Source organism: Melanostigma gelatinosum (genome assembly GCF_949748355.1).
Source record: "Melanostigma gelatinosum genome assembly, chromosome: 4".
NCBI lineage: Eukaryota > Metazoa > Chordata > Actinopteri > Perciformes > Zoarcidae > Melanostigma > Melanostigma gelatinosum.
This window is the reverse complement of record NC_136637.1, coordinates 14,569,444-14,585,338: the sequence shown is the minus strand read 5'-3', so window position 1 is coordinate 14,585,338 and position 15,895 is coordinate 14,569,444. Positions and strand designations below refer to the sequence as shown.

At 41.3% G+C, this 15,895-nt stretch overlaps 2 protein-coding genes across 2 annotated transcripts in view; one reads left to right on the top strand and one right to left on the bottom strand.

Moving 5' to 3' along the window:
- tie1 (tyrosine kinase with immunoglobulin-like and EGF-like domains 1) overlaps positions 1–12,035 on the bottom strand; it is a 30,724-nt gene extending 18,689 nt beyond the window's left edge. Inside the window, exon 1 of the mRNA XM_079267956.1 lies at positions 11,941–12,035. The gene's annotated coding sequence lies outside the window, so the exon portion shown is untranslated. The remainder of the gene's footprint in view (positions 1–11,940) is intronic.
- cUnh1orf210 (chromosome Un C1orf210 homolog) lies at positions 10,869–12,618 on the top strand. Its single transcript, XM_079267958.1, has 3 exons — positions 10,869–11,067; positions 11,302–11,496; positions 11,994–12,618. The coding sequence occupies exons 1-3, from the start codon at positions 11,010–11,012 to the stop codon at positions 12,200–12,202; spliced, it is 462 nt and encodes a 153-aa protein (XP_079124084.1). The 5' UTR covers positions 10,869–11,009; the 3' UTR covers positions 12,203–12,618.
- The last annotated feature ends 3,277 nt before the right edge of the window (positions 12,619–15,895 follow it).

Below are 15,895 nucleotides of genomic sequence, written 5' to 3'. Positions count from 1 at the left end.
CCTGCAAATAATCAAAGAAAGAAAGAGGATGTGCTGTTTCTTAAGCTGAAGGCAAAAGAGCATAAATGGGGTTCCTTTCAAAGGTGTATGTGTTTCAATATTTGATTGCTTTTGAAATACTGTAACAACAATGAAATAAATCCATGACTTCATGTAAAAACAATGCTATCACACGTTTTGGTGACAATGGGTTGGGTCATGCAACCAGCCAGCTGTGTATGGTATTGAAATTGAACACCTTGTGTCTAAGCTTGTCCGGAATATTTTTGGTTCCTATTCTTGAGCATCATTATTCACAAATTCCATTTTGAAAAGTCATTGTCGGGAAATATCACCTAAATTGTGTCAAAATGTTACAGCAGCACGCTCCCAAGTATGTTTTAGTTGTTTCTGACATTTTGTTGTGGTTGTAGTGGAGGTGGTGATGGCAAAGCTGTGGGTGTCTGGAAGTGAGACCGGCAACAGAGGCGGGAGGTCTCTGAGACTTTGTGAGAAAGTTTGTATTAAATTCCCATTTCCTCTCATTGTGTGGCGATCTGGCCCGGCTCCACACGCACTGATCCTGCTGGGCCCTGGGAGCCTAAGCAAGGGTGTCACTCACACCTCTTAGGCCCCTTAATTCCCCCCTCAATTCCTCCCAAACTGCACTTACAAACCCCTGACCTCCTCCATCCCAACATACCTCATGTTGCCTGATAAAGGAACCCTTCCCAAGGATCATGGAGACCATGAAAGACACAAATCATGTGTGAGTGTTCGCTTGAGAGTGTGATTACATGAACGTGTGTGTGTGTGTGTGTGTGTGTGTGTGTGTGTGTGTGTGTGTGAGAAAAACGTGTTTTAAGCGATAGGCTAAAGATGATGAAAGACACATAGATACAGACACAGATTTTGAGATACATTATGTGTGTGAGAATTTATGGTATAGTTAAAGAACCCCGTCTTAGAAAGTGGGATTTCCGCAAACACAAAGTACACTAAAGCCTTGATCATTTCAGTGTTATGTCTATGGAGGTTCTGAATGTGTTTTTAAAAGCAAGGAGATTCCTACATGGTGGCAAACTGCCACACTATCTTCCAAGCTCCATTTTCCACCGGAGTTGGGCCAATGACCTGCATTTCTGACTGTAGCCACGATGCAATCCAAACACGTTCTCACCCCAACGCGTCAAATAATGCTGACCAAGCTGCGGTATCTGACACATTGGGAGTCAGAACAAGTTGGTAATGAGTTGAGTGCCGTTCGTCGGGGATTGAGAATGACCCCAGTTCCCAGCTGTTGCTGACGGTGAGGCTCTCGGCGATTGCAATGTTTCGTTTTTCACTTTGGTCCAGACTAAAAGTATCTCAACAAATACCAAATGGATTGCCATGAAATTTGATATCCCTGGTGACCAGTTGATAAAGCTCAATGACTTTGGTGATCCACTGACTGGACTTCTTCTCTAGCGCCACCCTGAGGTTGATATTTGTAGTTTAAGTAACATTTCTCAACAATTATCGGATGGATCGTCATGAAATTTGGTACAGACAGTTGTGTCTCCCTCAGGATGAATTGTAAAGTCTTTGTCGATCTTAACTCTTCATCTAGCGCCATTATTAGTTTTAAATTCCCATTTCTCCAATACTTTGGTTTATGACCAAATACCTAAAAAACTAATGACATTTTCGTCAACAGCTGTACAAAAGGCAAATATTTTACAGGCATGCAAACACATTTGGGAGATGCAGCACTAAAATAATGATTTCGAATGTTGAACTACCTCATTGACCAAAGCATGACAAATGGTTCCCAACCTTTGTCACATGTCGCTTCCTTTTCTCTCCCATACTTTCTCCCCATACGTCACTTTCCACTGTATAGGCCTACTTTCTCACAAAGAACAACTTCCATTAAAGCAACCCTAAGTGGAGCATGTCGCCAATAGATGGATCAACACATACCCGGAAATGATTTGACAATGGACTAGAATATACAAAGTCAGCATGGCCACAGGGTGAGCAGCAGGATGTGCACAGTTGATGAGCTACAGTAGGAGTTGTAGACTACATGCCATATGATCTTATCTTTGTAAGATAATATACCTCTAGATGATATAAATATGAACGTGTACTTGTAGGTATATACACATTCATAATCCTTCACCTCTATACTACACACACACACACACAGAGTACCCTCCCAAAGCAGCAGAAGTTTGGGAGGGAGATACAAAGTCTACGGACTAAGATCCTGGGTGCATCCCTGGGTGAATAATAGACTAGTGTACTTGTATGACAATGTGTACCAATGGCAGCATATAAATCAATAACAGCACTTCAAACCATGCAGTTCCAACATATGAAGCTAACAATTTATTTTAGCCATAACAGTAGTGTTATTAAGTCTATCACTTAACCATCCAGTAACTACTGTATACCTGCTGGTTTGTGTTACATTTAGCTCTATCTCTATCTCTTCATAGATTTTCTTGAATATTTGTATTTTACACACACTCTTCAACAGACTTATGATCACACACAAATGTAATCGGGGTGAAGTAACATGTTCCTAAACTTTCTCTTCCTGTCCATTCATCAGTCCCACACTGGAAAAAACAATATGCCCCCCCCCACCAACCTCTAGTCTCCCAATCTGCCTCCTGGGGTGAGGCTGAGAATGGGGATGTGGTGATCTGGGTCCATCACCAGATGCAGAGCAGGGTGAGAGAGCAGCCGGACACCAAACAAACCCTCCATGCAGTCAGGGATGTTGATGGGTGTTGATGTTATTTCCACTACTGACCTTGTGAAGGTACTGCACGTACACAGCCGCACACACCTCATTACTGGTGTTTTGGAAAGCCTCTGGATCAGACTAAGGAAGCCCTAATCATAACAGCATGTAGTCGACCAGTAGAGTGGGTTTAATGTGAAGAGGCTTCCTCCAGTAGGATCATGGAGGATGACATGATTTCAGACAGTCAGCACACTCAGCAAGATAACAAGTAAAAGGAGAGTGGGGTAAAAAAGCTGCATGTCTCACATTGTCACGAGTTTTATTTTCTGCTCTGTTAGCCAATGCCAGATGCTAAACATTGGAACAGCTGCTTTTTTCATTGCTATTATTATGCTAGTTCGTGCAAAATCCTAATTAAAGAAATAAAGTATCTGTCCCATTGGAACATGTGTATCAAGGAAATTGTGGAAAGGGAGTGGTATTAAATCCAGCCGACATGCCTGGAATATTGCAGGCGTGTTTAAGGAAGTTGGATAACACCCTGGGAGTGATGTGCTGAAAGGCAGAAAAATGCAAGAGCAGAGACTTTGTGTGGAAGTGCTTTAAGAGCACAGTTGTAGATGCCCCAGGAGAACTATTCAACATGGTGTTACCCGGGGAAATGATGTGAGATGATGAATTCAAAATGATAAAATATTGGTCCGTGAAAGTTAAAGAAAGCAGGGAAAGCAAGGAAATAGAGACAGATAAAGAGAGATGGATGGGCTGTTGCTTGTCCACAGTGTCCAGAGAACTTGAGCCAGATTCAGGAAGAGGTACTGCTGCTGGAGGCTGATATGTGTGTGAAGGAAGTGGAGGGAGCGCAGGGGCAGGAATCACCCTACAGGCAGGAAAAGGCCTGTGGAGGCGGCGGCGGGGGTGGAGGTGGAGGGTCTCGGCTCCTGTCTGATAGCTGTTTGCTCAACACACACCGACTCAAACACACAGACATGCTCACACAGTTTTGTAGTCGTTCCCATCAGCCAAGCGAGTAAGAAGGACACGGCAAGAGAGAGCCGGGTGGCTGCTGGAGCCAAAGCATGCACGCACCCGCACTTAATGAAGACGTTGGTTTAAAACATTTTCTTACATGCTACACAGTGTCGCTCTGCATACTATAGCTCTGATAAAGTGCAAGCCCTGTGGGAGATCCAGTTTTTTTTAAAGAAATGCAACATTCTTTGTGCTTCCATTGGGATTAAGTGTGGGAAGGCATCTGTTTAAAAAGATTATTCATTGGTTTGGCGCGACTGAAAAAGTTCAAACCACAGTGATTCTTGATTCTTGCCCTAATCACAGATTAATTATTCAGGCTTTGAGATAACTCTTCACAAGGAGTTATCTTGCAAAAACACAAAAAAATCACAATATAGATATTTTATAACAGTGTGAACAAAACCATGTCAGCTGAACTAGGTTCCTGCGTTATGGACTCCTGCATTGACCACCCCAGCATTTGCAGACATGAATGGCATGCTATTTAAGCTTTCTAGAGGCTTCCATCCAAAATGCATGAGAATGGATCCATCTTGGGATTTAAAAAGTAGCAAACAGCTAAATGTGTGTATTGGTTTAAAGCCAACTAGTGTGCGCCTCGAAATGATTCCCTACTGCACACAGACTGAACCCCTGTAGAGGAAGCACAGATCTCTTCTGCAGGGCTAACCTGAAAAAGTAGTATTTCTTTCATATGAGTCATTATCACCACCATATGAGACCTTTGGAACACAAATTCCTTGCTGAACCATTACTGAATCATGCAGCACGCTCACTTTACGCATAAATATTCTCACAACATTCACCAAGGGATTAGAAATATGCACAGTTGGTTCTTATAAAAACTGACTTTTACATCAATCTCCCCAAGTTCTGCCTAAGATCTGCAGTAACCAGGCAATGGTGCAACACATGGAGTCGCTGATATTCTTAATACAGCTATGACTTTACACTTCGACTTGTGTGTTTCTGTGCCTGTGACATTTGTCTGCAGCGAGTTTATCAGTCAACGTATTGTTAGTCTTTTAGAGTGCGTTCACACAACCATGACATCCAAAACAAACAGCAGGATATTACAGACTATGATTAACAAGCCATTTGGATAAATCATTGTCCTCACGAGGGAAGCATTCAGGTAATTAAACATGGGCTTGAATGCTTTTGCTATCCAGCTTTAAGTTTGACTTCACTTTCATCCACCTTGAAGAGTAAGAAGTCAAACAAAATGAACACCCCCACCATTAAAGAGAGAAACTGGTAATATCCATGTCTTTCTACAGTTTTACACCTGCAAGACGTGGCAGAAACTCAAGACAAACAAAGACAGACTCTTCCCACTGCAGGTTAGTGAGTCAAGGAAATCTTACATTCGATTCAATTAGATGAAATTTAAACAACCTTTATGTTGAAAGTGGGTGAAGCGCATTTCACATTGATGAATACAATTAGAGCCCAGATATAAAGCATCACATTTAACATACAACTCATTGCAAGAATGAGAATGAGAATAATGGCTTTAAATAAAACTGCAGCTGTTTCATAAACAGATTTACAGATGTGCAGGGAGCCTCGCTCACATTATCATATTTCCAGATGGCGCTGACATATGGACTCACAAAAATGTGCACAATTTGCATCTGTCACCTTGTAAAATTGACACTTCAGTGGATGCACATCACAATGGCTGCAGCAGGGGATTTCATAAGAGGGAAGGAAAAAATCATTTGAGCCTGCTGCGCGTCTCTTCTTGACGCTTAATCACCAGGCGTGTTTGTCACATAGCTCTTCCTCAACCAACCGTCCATTGTTATGTACAGTGTGACACGTGTTGTTATTTCCCTCCTCTTAAAAGACTTAACAAGGCCTTCACATCTTGCCCACAGAGGGGCCTTGACATCAGACCCAACCTCCACCACTTCACTGAGAGGACAAACAGTAAACATCCCATGGTAGAAAAGAGGAGGAGGAGGAGGAGGAGGAGGGGGGGGGTCCCTGGTCTCCTCCAAAAGTCTTATCCAGAATCTGAATACAGCTGGTGTCACTAATGAGCTTGTTTATGTTCGACGGAAGACATTACCATCAAAACATTTGACATGAAATATGTATCCAAATCTTGATCATTTTGAAAAATATGAACTAAAATACCTTTCCGGGAAGACAATGATCACAGCTACAGCTGTCTAGATGTCCTGGGCACAAGGTCACATTTACTTTCTATCCGTAAATGTTACATTAGCGATTGTGCACCTTTCCTTGTTCGACCATTGTGTCATGTACAGTGTGGAGCATGGTGGAGCATTTCGCAGCTTAAAGAGACAAATATTTCTCTCATGAGTTGGTGGAGCGCAAAATAGAGCTCAAAGTAGTGCATATTACACTTAAGTTGGACACAAACACAACTTTAAATGAATGCTACACTCTCCATACACTCGGTGTGTAAATAAGCAACTCTCTACTAACAAGATGAAAAGCGATATCGAGTCTGTTGTGATAACAGCTTGTTTTTGCTGCCCCCAAGTGTTCAAAACATCCCCAAACGCATGTTAAATAAATAATATATTACTTATACTTATCCCAATTCAACTCTATACTTTTCTGCAATGACCAAATTTACCCACAGTGATCATAAAATTATAATTTTTGCTATCGATGATCAGGTCTTTTTTGTTAAAGATAATGAATAGAAAAAGCATGACATGACATGAATCCAACAGCCAAACAACAGCAAACAGCCCCCAGTATCTGTGGTGGGAATCCCCTACTGTTTCTTACAGCTGATGCTGAGTTATCATTTTACTGTCCCAACCCATCCTTGTCCCTGCCATCTGCCCCAAGACATGCAGCTGAAGCATCCTGGAACATATGGAGGAAGGGAAGGAGGAAGAGTCAGGGAGGGAGATGTAAAGATGCAGAGTGGCCAGGAAGTGCCCCTATTGTTTTCAGGGTCACCTCGCTTTTCCTTTCACAGCCACCAGAGGTCTGCTCTCTTCCCTCGGGCTGCACGTCTTAAACAAACAAAACTGCATCTTGTCTGATTTCCTCCCTCATCTGAAAAGGACTGAGGGGAGGGTTTACATTTTAGATAAACAAAGCAAAGGCGTGGCTCCTGGCAGGCATACATACTAACTAAACTCCTCTCACACACACACACACACTACAAGAGTGAAAAGACATACAAAGCAGATATCAAACAAGATGATTTGATTACCCACTGGAACTGCAGCTGCACTAACAGCAAATATATTTGCAAACCAAACAGGTTTGACTGGTTGCTCACGGCTTCACTTGTAAACGCACACTGGCAGTTATCATTTTAAAACGTGACGTATTGCGAATAGTTTACCTCTTCCTGGTTTGGCACCTCTGAGTGACAACATTGGCCCTGACCAGGTCTGCTGTGCCATTGGCCAGGGAGACTCAACAGTAGGCGGGAGGGAGTACGCCTTAGTTAGAAAGTTACTCATTAACTCGTCCTTCTGGGAAGTAACTGCAGAGCACACCTCGTTCAACCTTTGCATAATATTTCTCCATTTTACAGAGGAAGCAACAACAACAACAACAACAAAAAGAGGCTGATGTGAAATGTGAGAGCGGACAGACAACAGGTGAACTCGCTGAAGCTAGAAGAAACCACAGACAGGTGATCAGGTAAGACTGAAAATGAACATGTTGCTCTTCTAAATGTGGGAGCTACAGTTCACAGACGCTGTTGCACGATGTAAAGATCGCACACGACGGTCTTGACTTTCTTGTTGGGATACAGCTTATCTTGTGAACTGTTTGCAATAATTACCAATGTACTAAAATGTCACAACATGCTGGGAAAATGTGCTCAGTATATGCTTCAAAACCGTATATTCGTAGATAGGTTTATTTTGGGTATTTAGCCAAATAGGAGGACAGACCGAAGAAGACGCTGCCACTAAAATGTACTACGTAATAGACCGAATTGATACATTTGGAGCACCGCAACAAATGAAATCATGATGTATAATGTTCTACGTTGCAGTTATTCAGTGCTGTAGCAGTTCATGAAGGCCGTTCTTCCTCAATACAGAAAAGACACATCGCCAAAGTGTTTTCATTTCAGTGACCTGCTAGCCAAACCTTTTCCTGCACCTGTGTCATGTTGGCCACTTGCTGTTTTCACCCAAAACAGTAACGCACCATTAGCAGCCTCTCGCTTTGTTTTCATTGTCTTTTCACTCTTTGAGAAGCACACATTCAGATCTACAGGGTACATGTTATAAAGGAGCCATCTTTAAAGATCATAGTGTGTGGTCATGATGCAAGTTAGTGTGTTGTTCAATTAGCTAAACGTTAATATGGCCGGCTGTTACTCATTGTGTGGGGTCTCTCTGTTGACACTATTACTCCAGGGCTGAAAGGCACAAAACTAACATGACATTTGAGGACACTTAACTTAATTATGGCCTTGCTTCAATTTAAACTTAAAAGGGAAGAAAAGTACAACAGTTGAATACGTATTCATGCAGGCTATGTGGTTTACAGTGTGTGCGTTTAATAATCACGCTCATAAACAATGTCTCTGTCAGCTGACCTTATGTCCTTGACAAACAACAGCACGGTGCAGCCCGACTCCTCCAGAACATTTTCAAAGCGAGACAGAAGTACCGATCTCGGCAGTGGAATAAGAGGGAGGCTTGCTGCAAGTCGCTCTGCGGCTTGCTGGGTTGAGGGTGAACAGAAGGACGTCTCTTTGATTTTCTGCGGTGTATCACAAATGAGATGGTTCTTTTATACAAATGAGAATTTGGCACCTCTTTGGGCGAAATATTGGACACTTTGGCCCTAAAACCATCTGAGAAGTTTATGAGGAAAATGTGTTATTGGTTACAGATGCTTATAACTCGAACAAGGGGCCACGAGACGCTACAGCGGTCAAATACATGTAGTGGAGTAAGAAGTACAGTATTTACTCCTGAATTGCAATTAAAAAATTGAAATAAAAAGTTGCATAGTACTCAAGAAAGAAATCTCCTCAAAGTTGTATTGAAGTTCAGTACTCATTAAATGTGCCATCTCCACCAGCATAATCAAATTTCAAACCCTAAAACTGTTAACAGTTCATTTTCCTGTTCAAAAGGAATGTGATCACACCGAACGAGAATAATCTAATTTTGATGTTTAATTCAGTTTGATGACATGTTTCACCCCCTCTGGCCATCATTAGTGTCTACGAACTGACACTGAACTCACAATATGGGGCACTGAAACAAAGAATGACGAAGAAAAACTGACTTCTCCCTTTGAGAATGAGATTCAAACGCAGACAAAGATGCAAATGTACATCTGACACACATAGATTCCTTCTCTCCTATAACTCCCGGTGCTGTGCTGCTTGGTTTGTATATTTTGTGGTGCTTTGCATGTGTGAGGGCAGAACAGGAAGAGACAAAGGCAGCTGTTGGTGTGTTTACAGCCAACACTGCCAATCAGTAGCTGTTTATGAACTATTTATGGCCTGAAAGAGTCAATAGCTTTTCCATTCACTGTTGTTTTTTCCATCCATCCAAAGATGCACTTAATGGTCCCCTCAATACATATCTTGTAAACAAGCTCAGTGATAGTGTTTGATGTTGATTCAAACCAGATTGCCTTTTTAGTTTAGAGAGTATGATAAAAAAAAAAAGTCATTATTATTATCTACCCAAAATCCTACTCGTTGCCAGTGTTCTGGTACATTTTGTACAAAGAAAAAAACAAATAAGTTCAATGAAATCTTAAATAAAGAGGTCAAAATGGAACACCGAAGTATGGTTTACATTTTGTACCGTGTCATTTGCAAGTGCCTTCAGTGTTGATTGTACCAAGACTGGGGATGATACAAACCAATGACATTGTGTTCATTGGTGAGCTTTAAAGGTGCCGGTTGGCAGAATTTGTTACTTTTGGACGATTCCTATAGCTCAGATTCATGCCCACATATTCTGCATTCTGCACGGGAACCTCTGCTTCTGTCCATTGCAAACCAAACAAATATAATCCTTGACATAGAAAAAAAAAATGTAAAGCATTACAGCAAACAAATGGCCTTTTTTATTGGTTGTAAAAGTTATATTTATTGCATCAGCAATGATGTATAACTGGAGAGTATATTACTCACTCAAAATAGAAGGGGAGTAAGAATAGCAACCGTGTTTTCAGTTTCAGCAATGCAAAGCTGATGCCTGGTTGCCAGCTTTACAACCACTTTTAAAAGTTAGTGTTGATCCCTGTGGTCAGATTATTTCTCACGCACACACACACCCCCACCACACACACACACCCACCCAACACACACACACACACACACACACACCCCCACCCAACACACACACAGTGATTTTACCAGCGCTTTGTGCCAGCTAGACCTACGGAGGAAGGTCCTGCAGTATGCGGGACTTCCTGTTTGCGACACACTTTTCCTGTTGTGGATGATATCCTCCTGAGCTCCTGACAGCTTGTACTCAATTATGACTTCTGGATTCAGAGGATCCAGGCAGCGTATCCTTTTCATGATGACACTCTCACTCTTCATACATACTAAGTGAAATATTTAGGTCATTTGATTTTTTCAACTTCTTTTTGTGTGGTTCAGTTATAAAATATGCATTTGCTGGCACAAAGACTCCAAAAGAATTCAAAGCTACAATGCAAGTGGGATACGGGGGCATTGGAGTTTACGGATATTGTATTCTACTTCAAGTGTGTTTGTGTGTGTGATTCATACTGATTTAACTCGCTATTTCTATTTCACACTTTCTCTAAAGCCTCAATTGACCAGAGCCAGAGGACGCGGGCTCATACTTCCACTCATAGGACGACAACGCTGCCACCACCTTTAACTTGTTACTGAACCAACGCTGTCACTCAACCTCGCCATCTGGTGGAGCTTTGAAGGTTTAACTCCCTACTGGTCAGCAGAAATCTTCCAGACAACTACCTCCCTCATCTGGGGAGATGCCTGCCCTGCAACATTTCCCTCTGATCCCATTTGTTTTTTACCTGCTGAAGACAGTGCAGCAGTAAGCAGCTTTGTTGCACATTCCCAAACACCGGAGAAGGAATTAAAACCTCTTCTCCAGGCATACAATTAGCAGGTCAGAAAAACTGTTCTTTGACTGACATGATCCATGGCTTCGTGCTAGAGTCGATGGTGCACCAAAGCAAGAGCATCCAACAAGAAGGAAATTGAGTCGCACAGGAGAAGTCACACCCCAAAAGAGACAGAAACAAACAAGAGCAAAGCCAGATGGAACCATCATCAAACAGCATGCTCTCTACAGCTACACCAACAGCAACACAAAACGGTAAGAATGCAGTTACGACCGCAATGTCAAACAGAAACAATTCATTTATCGTCAGAAAAATGTACTTGGAGTCTTGGCAGTTTAGTGTAAATCTGGGTGTTGATCATTTTTGGCCATCTAAAAATGAAAAAGGATTAAACGTTTGGTCCACCTGGTTTGTGGTGGGAGCTGAGATTTGGTTATTAAGGTGCTTTCCACAATGACAAGGGTGCGATTAATTTCCCTCTCTTGCAGTCACGTTGGAAACCCAGACACAAAAATATAAATCTCACAACTGGGAGTTCCTGGTGGCTGTCCTGGCCACGGCCATCTCCATCTCCATTCTTATCGCCCTGCTAGCTAAATGCCAGGTGGTCCGGCGCTACCTGGCCAGCTACAGGCACACACGGCTGACGGAGACAGACACCATCAGCCAGTGTGACCCCTCAGGTTGGTGTTTTTTTAACCCATAAAGCATACCTTAATATAACAAACCTTCCTTTTTAATGGCGCGGGAGGTAAAAGTGGCGCTATATTTGAGACCACAGCCTGTTTGTGTTCAGCATGAACCGTCGTCCAAAAGCTGCGATGCTGCGATGCAAAGTAAGCAACTAGCTAGGTGTGAAAATATATTATTATTTTATTATATAGATGAACAATAATAATAATTATTAGATTATATTCCTTTATAAGAAGATGCCAATGTCTTGTTGCTGCTCCCATGTGGCCAGAACAATAAAAACAAATTAGCAAGGGTGTGGCTAACATGAAGAACCAAAACCCATCACACATGTAATTGTAATGACACGTTCACACACGTTTTACACAAAGTGACACAAGAGCACTGCACACTACAAGCCCCCCCCCCCCCCCCCTATGACATATAGGACTTACCTTTAGATGACTGTCATGCAGCACAACTCTTGTGTTTCTATCACTGCTTCCAGGCGTGGAGGTGGAATTCGCCATGCACAGGGGACATGGAATCAACCCCCACTGTATCCCTCCCGTGAGCGAGGAAGACGACGACGGCTTCATCGAGGACAACTACATCCCGGCCAGTGAGAGAGCGAGGGCTGAAAGAGCAGCGGAGAACATGGGGGACACGGAGGACACGGAGGAAGACATGGATGAAATTGAATTTGCCATCACTTAGCGGGACTGTCTCTACGCCTCCTCAGCTGTGTAAACCCCTGAAAAAACTATTCCACTGCCACCTTTTCTTTGTTTGTGAGTAAGATTCGTATCGTCTATCACAGAATGGGGGAAAAGGGTTAGGAAAGCACACAAATGTTAATAGCAGTGATCAAGAGTGTCATTTTAAGACTTAATGCAAGGTACATTATTAAGTCAGCAGTTCTCCAGGTCCCCCAAATAATATAAAGACAAGTCATTTTTTCTAATTTGTCAGTGTACTGAGAGCAGTAACAGTCGCAGTCATAATAATAGTTTTTTTTTGTTATAAGTGATATTTTGTCGTGAATCATCTTTTTTTTTTTAGGGAAAAGGAGGTCAAGGGGTCGTTTGTAAATATGGACATAAACCAATTATCTTTGTATCTGTTGATCAGTGTTGTATTGGTTGGTTGATTGACATCAAAGATTATGAAAAAGAAATGTGTATGATTTATACAAATAACCACAGTTGTGCTGAATATAAACAGGAGCATTTCACTTTGCATTGCCATCTCTTGTCAGTGACGCATAAGCAAACGTACAGATAAGTGTATAACGTGATTGAAGATCAATTTGGCATTTAGTTGAAAGCCTATTCAACTGTTCTCACGTTTTACAAAGTGCTCTGAGCAGCAACGGAGCGACACAAGGATACTGTGATGCTCTGCAAAGTGCTGCCCATCTTTCCCTCATAAGTGAACAGAAAAGCGAAATTCATTTGATATCTCTAAAATTGTGTTGTTACAGCATCCGTGTACATTGTGATTCTAGCTGGCTTACCCATACGTGATTGGTCAGTGGGCTAGCCTGACATGTTGGGCGGTGACGATCCCAAAATCTGCTGCCTCTGTGGAGCAGACATTTTCAGCCTCGAACGCATTAAACGTATTCATGAAATACAACTGGGGACGCTCGACTGTCTTCACTGGCATCCATGAATCGAGAAGGACTTCTTACTGGAACTAAAAACGCACGGATGTACTGAACAAGCGTGAGATTAAACTCTTTATTAACAAAGAAAGGAGGAAGAACAGCTAAATAGTGAACAGCAGCTCTGGTAAGTTAACTGCAGTAGCTTTAACTGCCATAAATATGATCCATATATCATCAAATAAGCTATTTTTTGAGCAGCATTTAGAAATATTGTAGATTTTACTTCTATCAAACTCAAATTACACGGATATGATAACTACCCTTTCAGTAACACATTCATTGACTTTACTTTGAATAATTCTGAGTTGGTATTGTTTCATAGAAGTAAAAATAAAAAAACAACTGTTGATGAGTTTGTTACACATTAGCAGATGCTAACAGCTTCAAAGTAGGAGGAATGTTTTTTCATACTCTCACATACTGGAGGTCATTATCACAGTGACAGTTATCAAAACAGTGTAAGCACCAGCAGCTTCATTCAGCTTTCTGTAACTGATTCCAAAACAAAGGACACAAAACCAGGTTTACAATTACGCAAGCAGCATGCACTAAGGAATAGGTCATCAATGATGTCGATTATTTGTTTGGGAAATGATACAATTCACTTGCTTGATTTTCTATCTTGATTACAAATGAAGGAATTCTGCAGACACAGGGACATTTTGCTCTTCTAGAATTATAATTATATATTTTTTTGCAGAACTTCTGCTAAATTATGATTTTCTTCGTGATGCAAGATGTATCTGTTTTTGTTTGCAGGGTTAAAACAGTAATACATCTGATTTTTAAGGGAGGCATTAAATTGCCATCATGTATAGGGGTGTAACGGTACGCGTATGCGTATTGAACCGTTCGGTACGAGGCTCACGGTTCAGTACGCATGACGAACCGAATACGTTTGAATAATAAAAAATAAAAAAGTCCCATTGAGATTAAAAATCTCTTTTGCAAGATGTAAGTAACAATACTACATAACATTAAGGAGCAGTTTTTGTTTTTTATGCTTATGTGTTGCTAAGAAGACACCCCAGAAGATGAGTCACTCAGGTATAGTTCCATCATTGTTCAAAGTCAAAGAATAACTTTATGATGTTAGTTGTAATGAACAAATACATTTTAAAATCAAGTACATTTCTCTGGCATTTATAGTTTTCTACTGTACCGAACCGTACCGAACCGTGGCTCCACTGTGTCGTACCGAACCCAACCGTGGATTTTGTGAACCGTTAAACCCCTATGTATAACAAGGCAAAGCCAAATTAGTTTCAGAGTTTCATACATAAACATAATAAGCTAAGGAATAATAAATGTATATTTAAAGGGACACGGAAACATAATTAAAGTAATTTCATGAATAAGATCGGTTATACAAATAATTCAAGGTTTAGGCTCTTGCATTTTGCTAGACGGTCACCAGATGGCGCTCTTGACAGAATAACAAGAGGAGTCCTCTGGCACACAAAGATTTGTACTATCAGCAGAAGAGTTGAAAAGCAAACGACAATGAACAATGTTAACTTACAGTCCACAAACAATGAAAGACATTTGATGAAGGTACATTATCCAAATATATTTAACACCATTCAGGTCTGCGTGGCTGACTTTTAAGCATTTCAATCTTCAAGCCACAAACAGTTAGTTCCTAAAAGCTGAAATTATCCATTAGGTACAATGATGAGGTAGATGCCCTGAAACCCATAGAAAAAGAAAGACAAAAAAATTAAAGTAATGTGGAAGTCTGTCTGCTTTTTCATGTGCACATGATTAAACTCAAGTAAAAGCATTAACCTACTTGTAACTAGTTACTCTCCACTTGGCTGCTATTTTTGGAATGATAATGATTGGAGCTGTATGAATTCAGTGCACAGTTCATAGGCCTCACATGGTTTGGTCAGGAAATTGTAAACGGTGTGACCTCAATAAAATCTAGAAACAGTGTCGCCTGGACTCATGGGTCAAGTATGTTTTAAAATCCGAACAATGGACTCCAAACTTCTGCGGACTAGTTTCCGCACCGTTTGGTGGTGATTGTCTTTGGACTAGAAACCGCACACTCACCTTTCGGTTTAAACTGTACAACACTGGTATCAACAACAGTGATGAAGCCTGACACTGTGACTCGAAAAGACGCCTGAAGCGTTTAGGGATCCGCTGAGACCATCCAGCTGATAAGAGCGGCTTGACAGGTCTGCGTGAGGCTGACAGGCGGGGCTTCTACCCGGAAACACGAGGAGTCAAGCTCACGTAAACGAGCCACAGCAAAACCGGAACAACAGTGACGCTGCCTTCAAAATAAACGTGCAATATTTTAACTTGTTTGCTATTTGGGGTGCGTATGAATCCATTTGAATCAGCAGTGGCGGACTTTAACTCGGTACATTTGCTGAGGTACTGGGGCTTACTTCTACTCCACCACATTTTAGAGTCGGATTAATAATACAAAATATCTTCAACAAATAAATGGTTATGTAGTATTATGGACAACGATACGGCTTCATTGATCAACAATCTTAATCCAATAATATATAATCATGCTGAAATGGGCCATTCTGCATGATACGTGTTTTTTGTTCTTTCTAGAATATTTTGCATACTTTAACTTCAGTCACACTTTTTGATTTACATCTGTTGGAGGATTATTTAAATAATAAACCCAGTGTAAACACACTCAGGGGATTATATTCTACAGCTGGATTTTTTAAATGTGTAATGCGTAGTGTTGAGACCCTGCACGTAGGTGA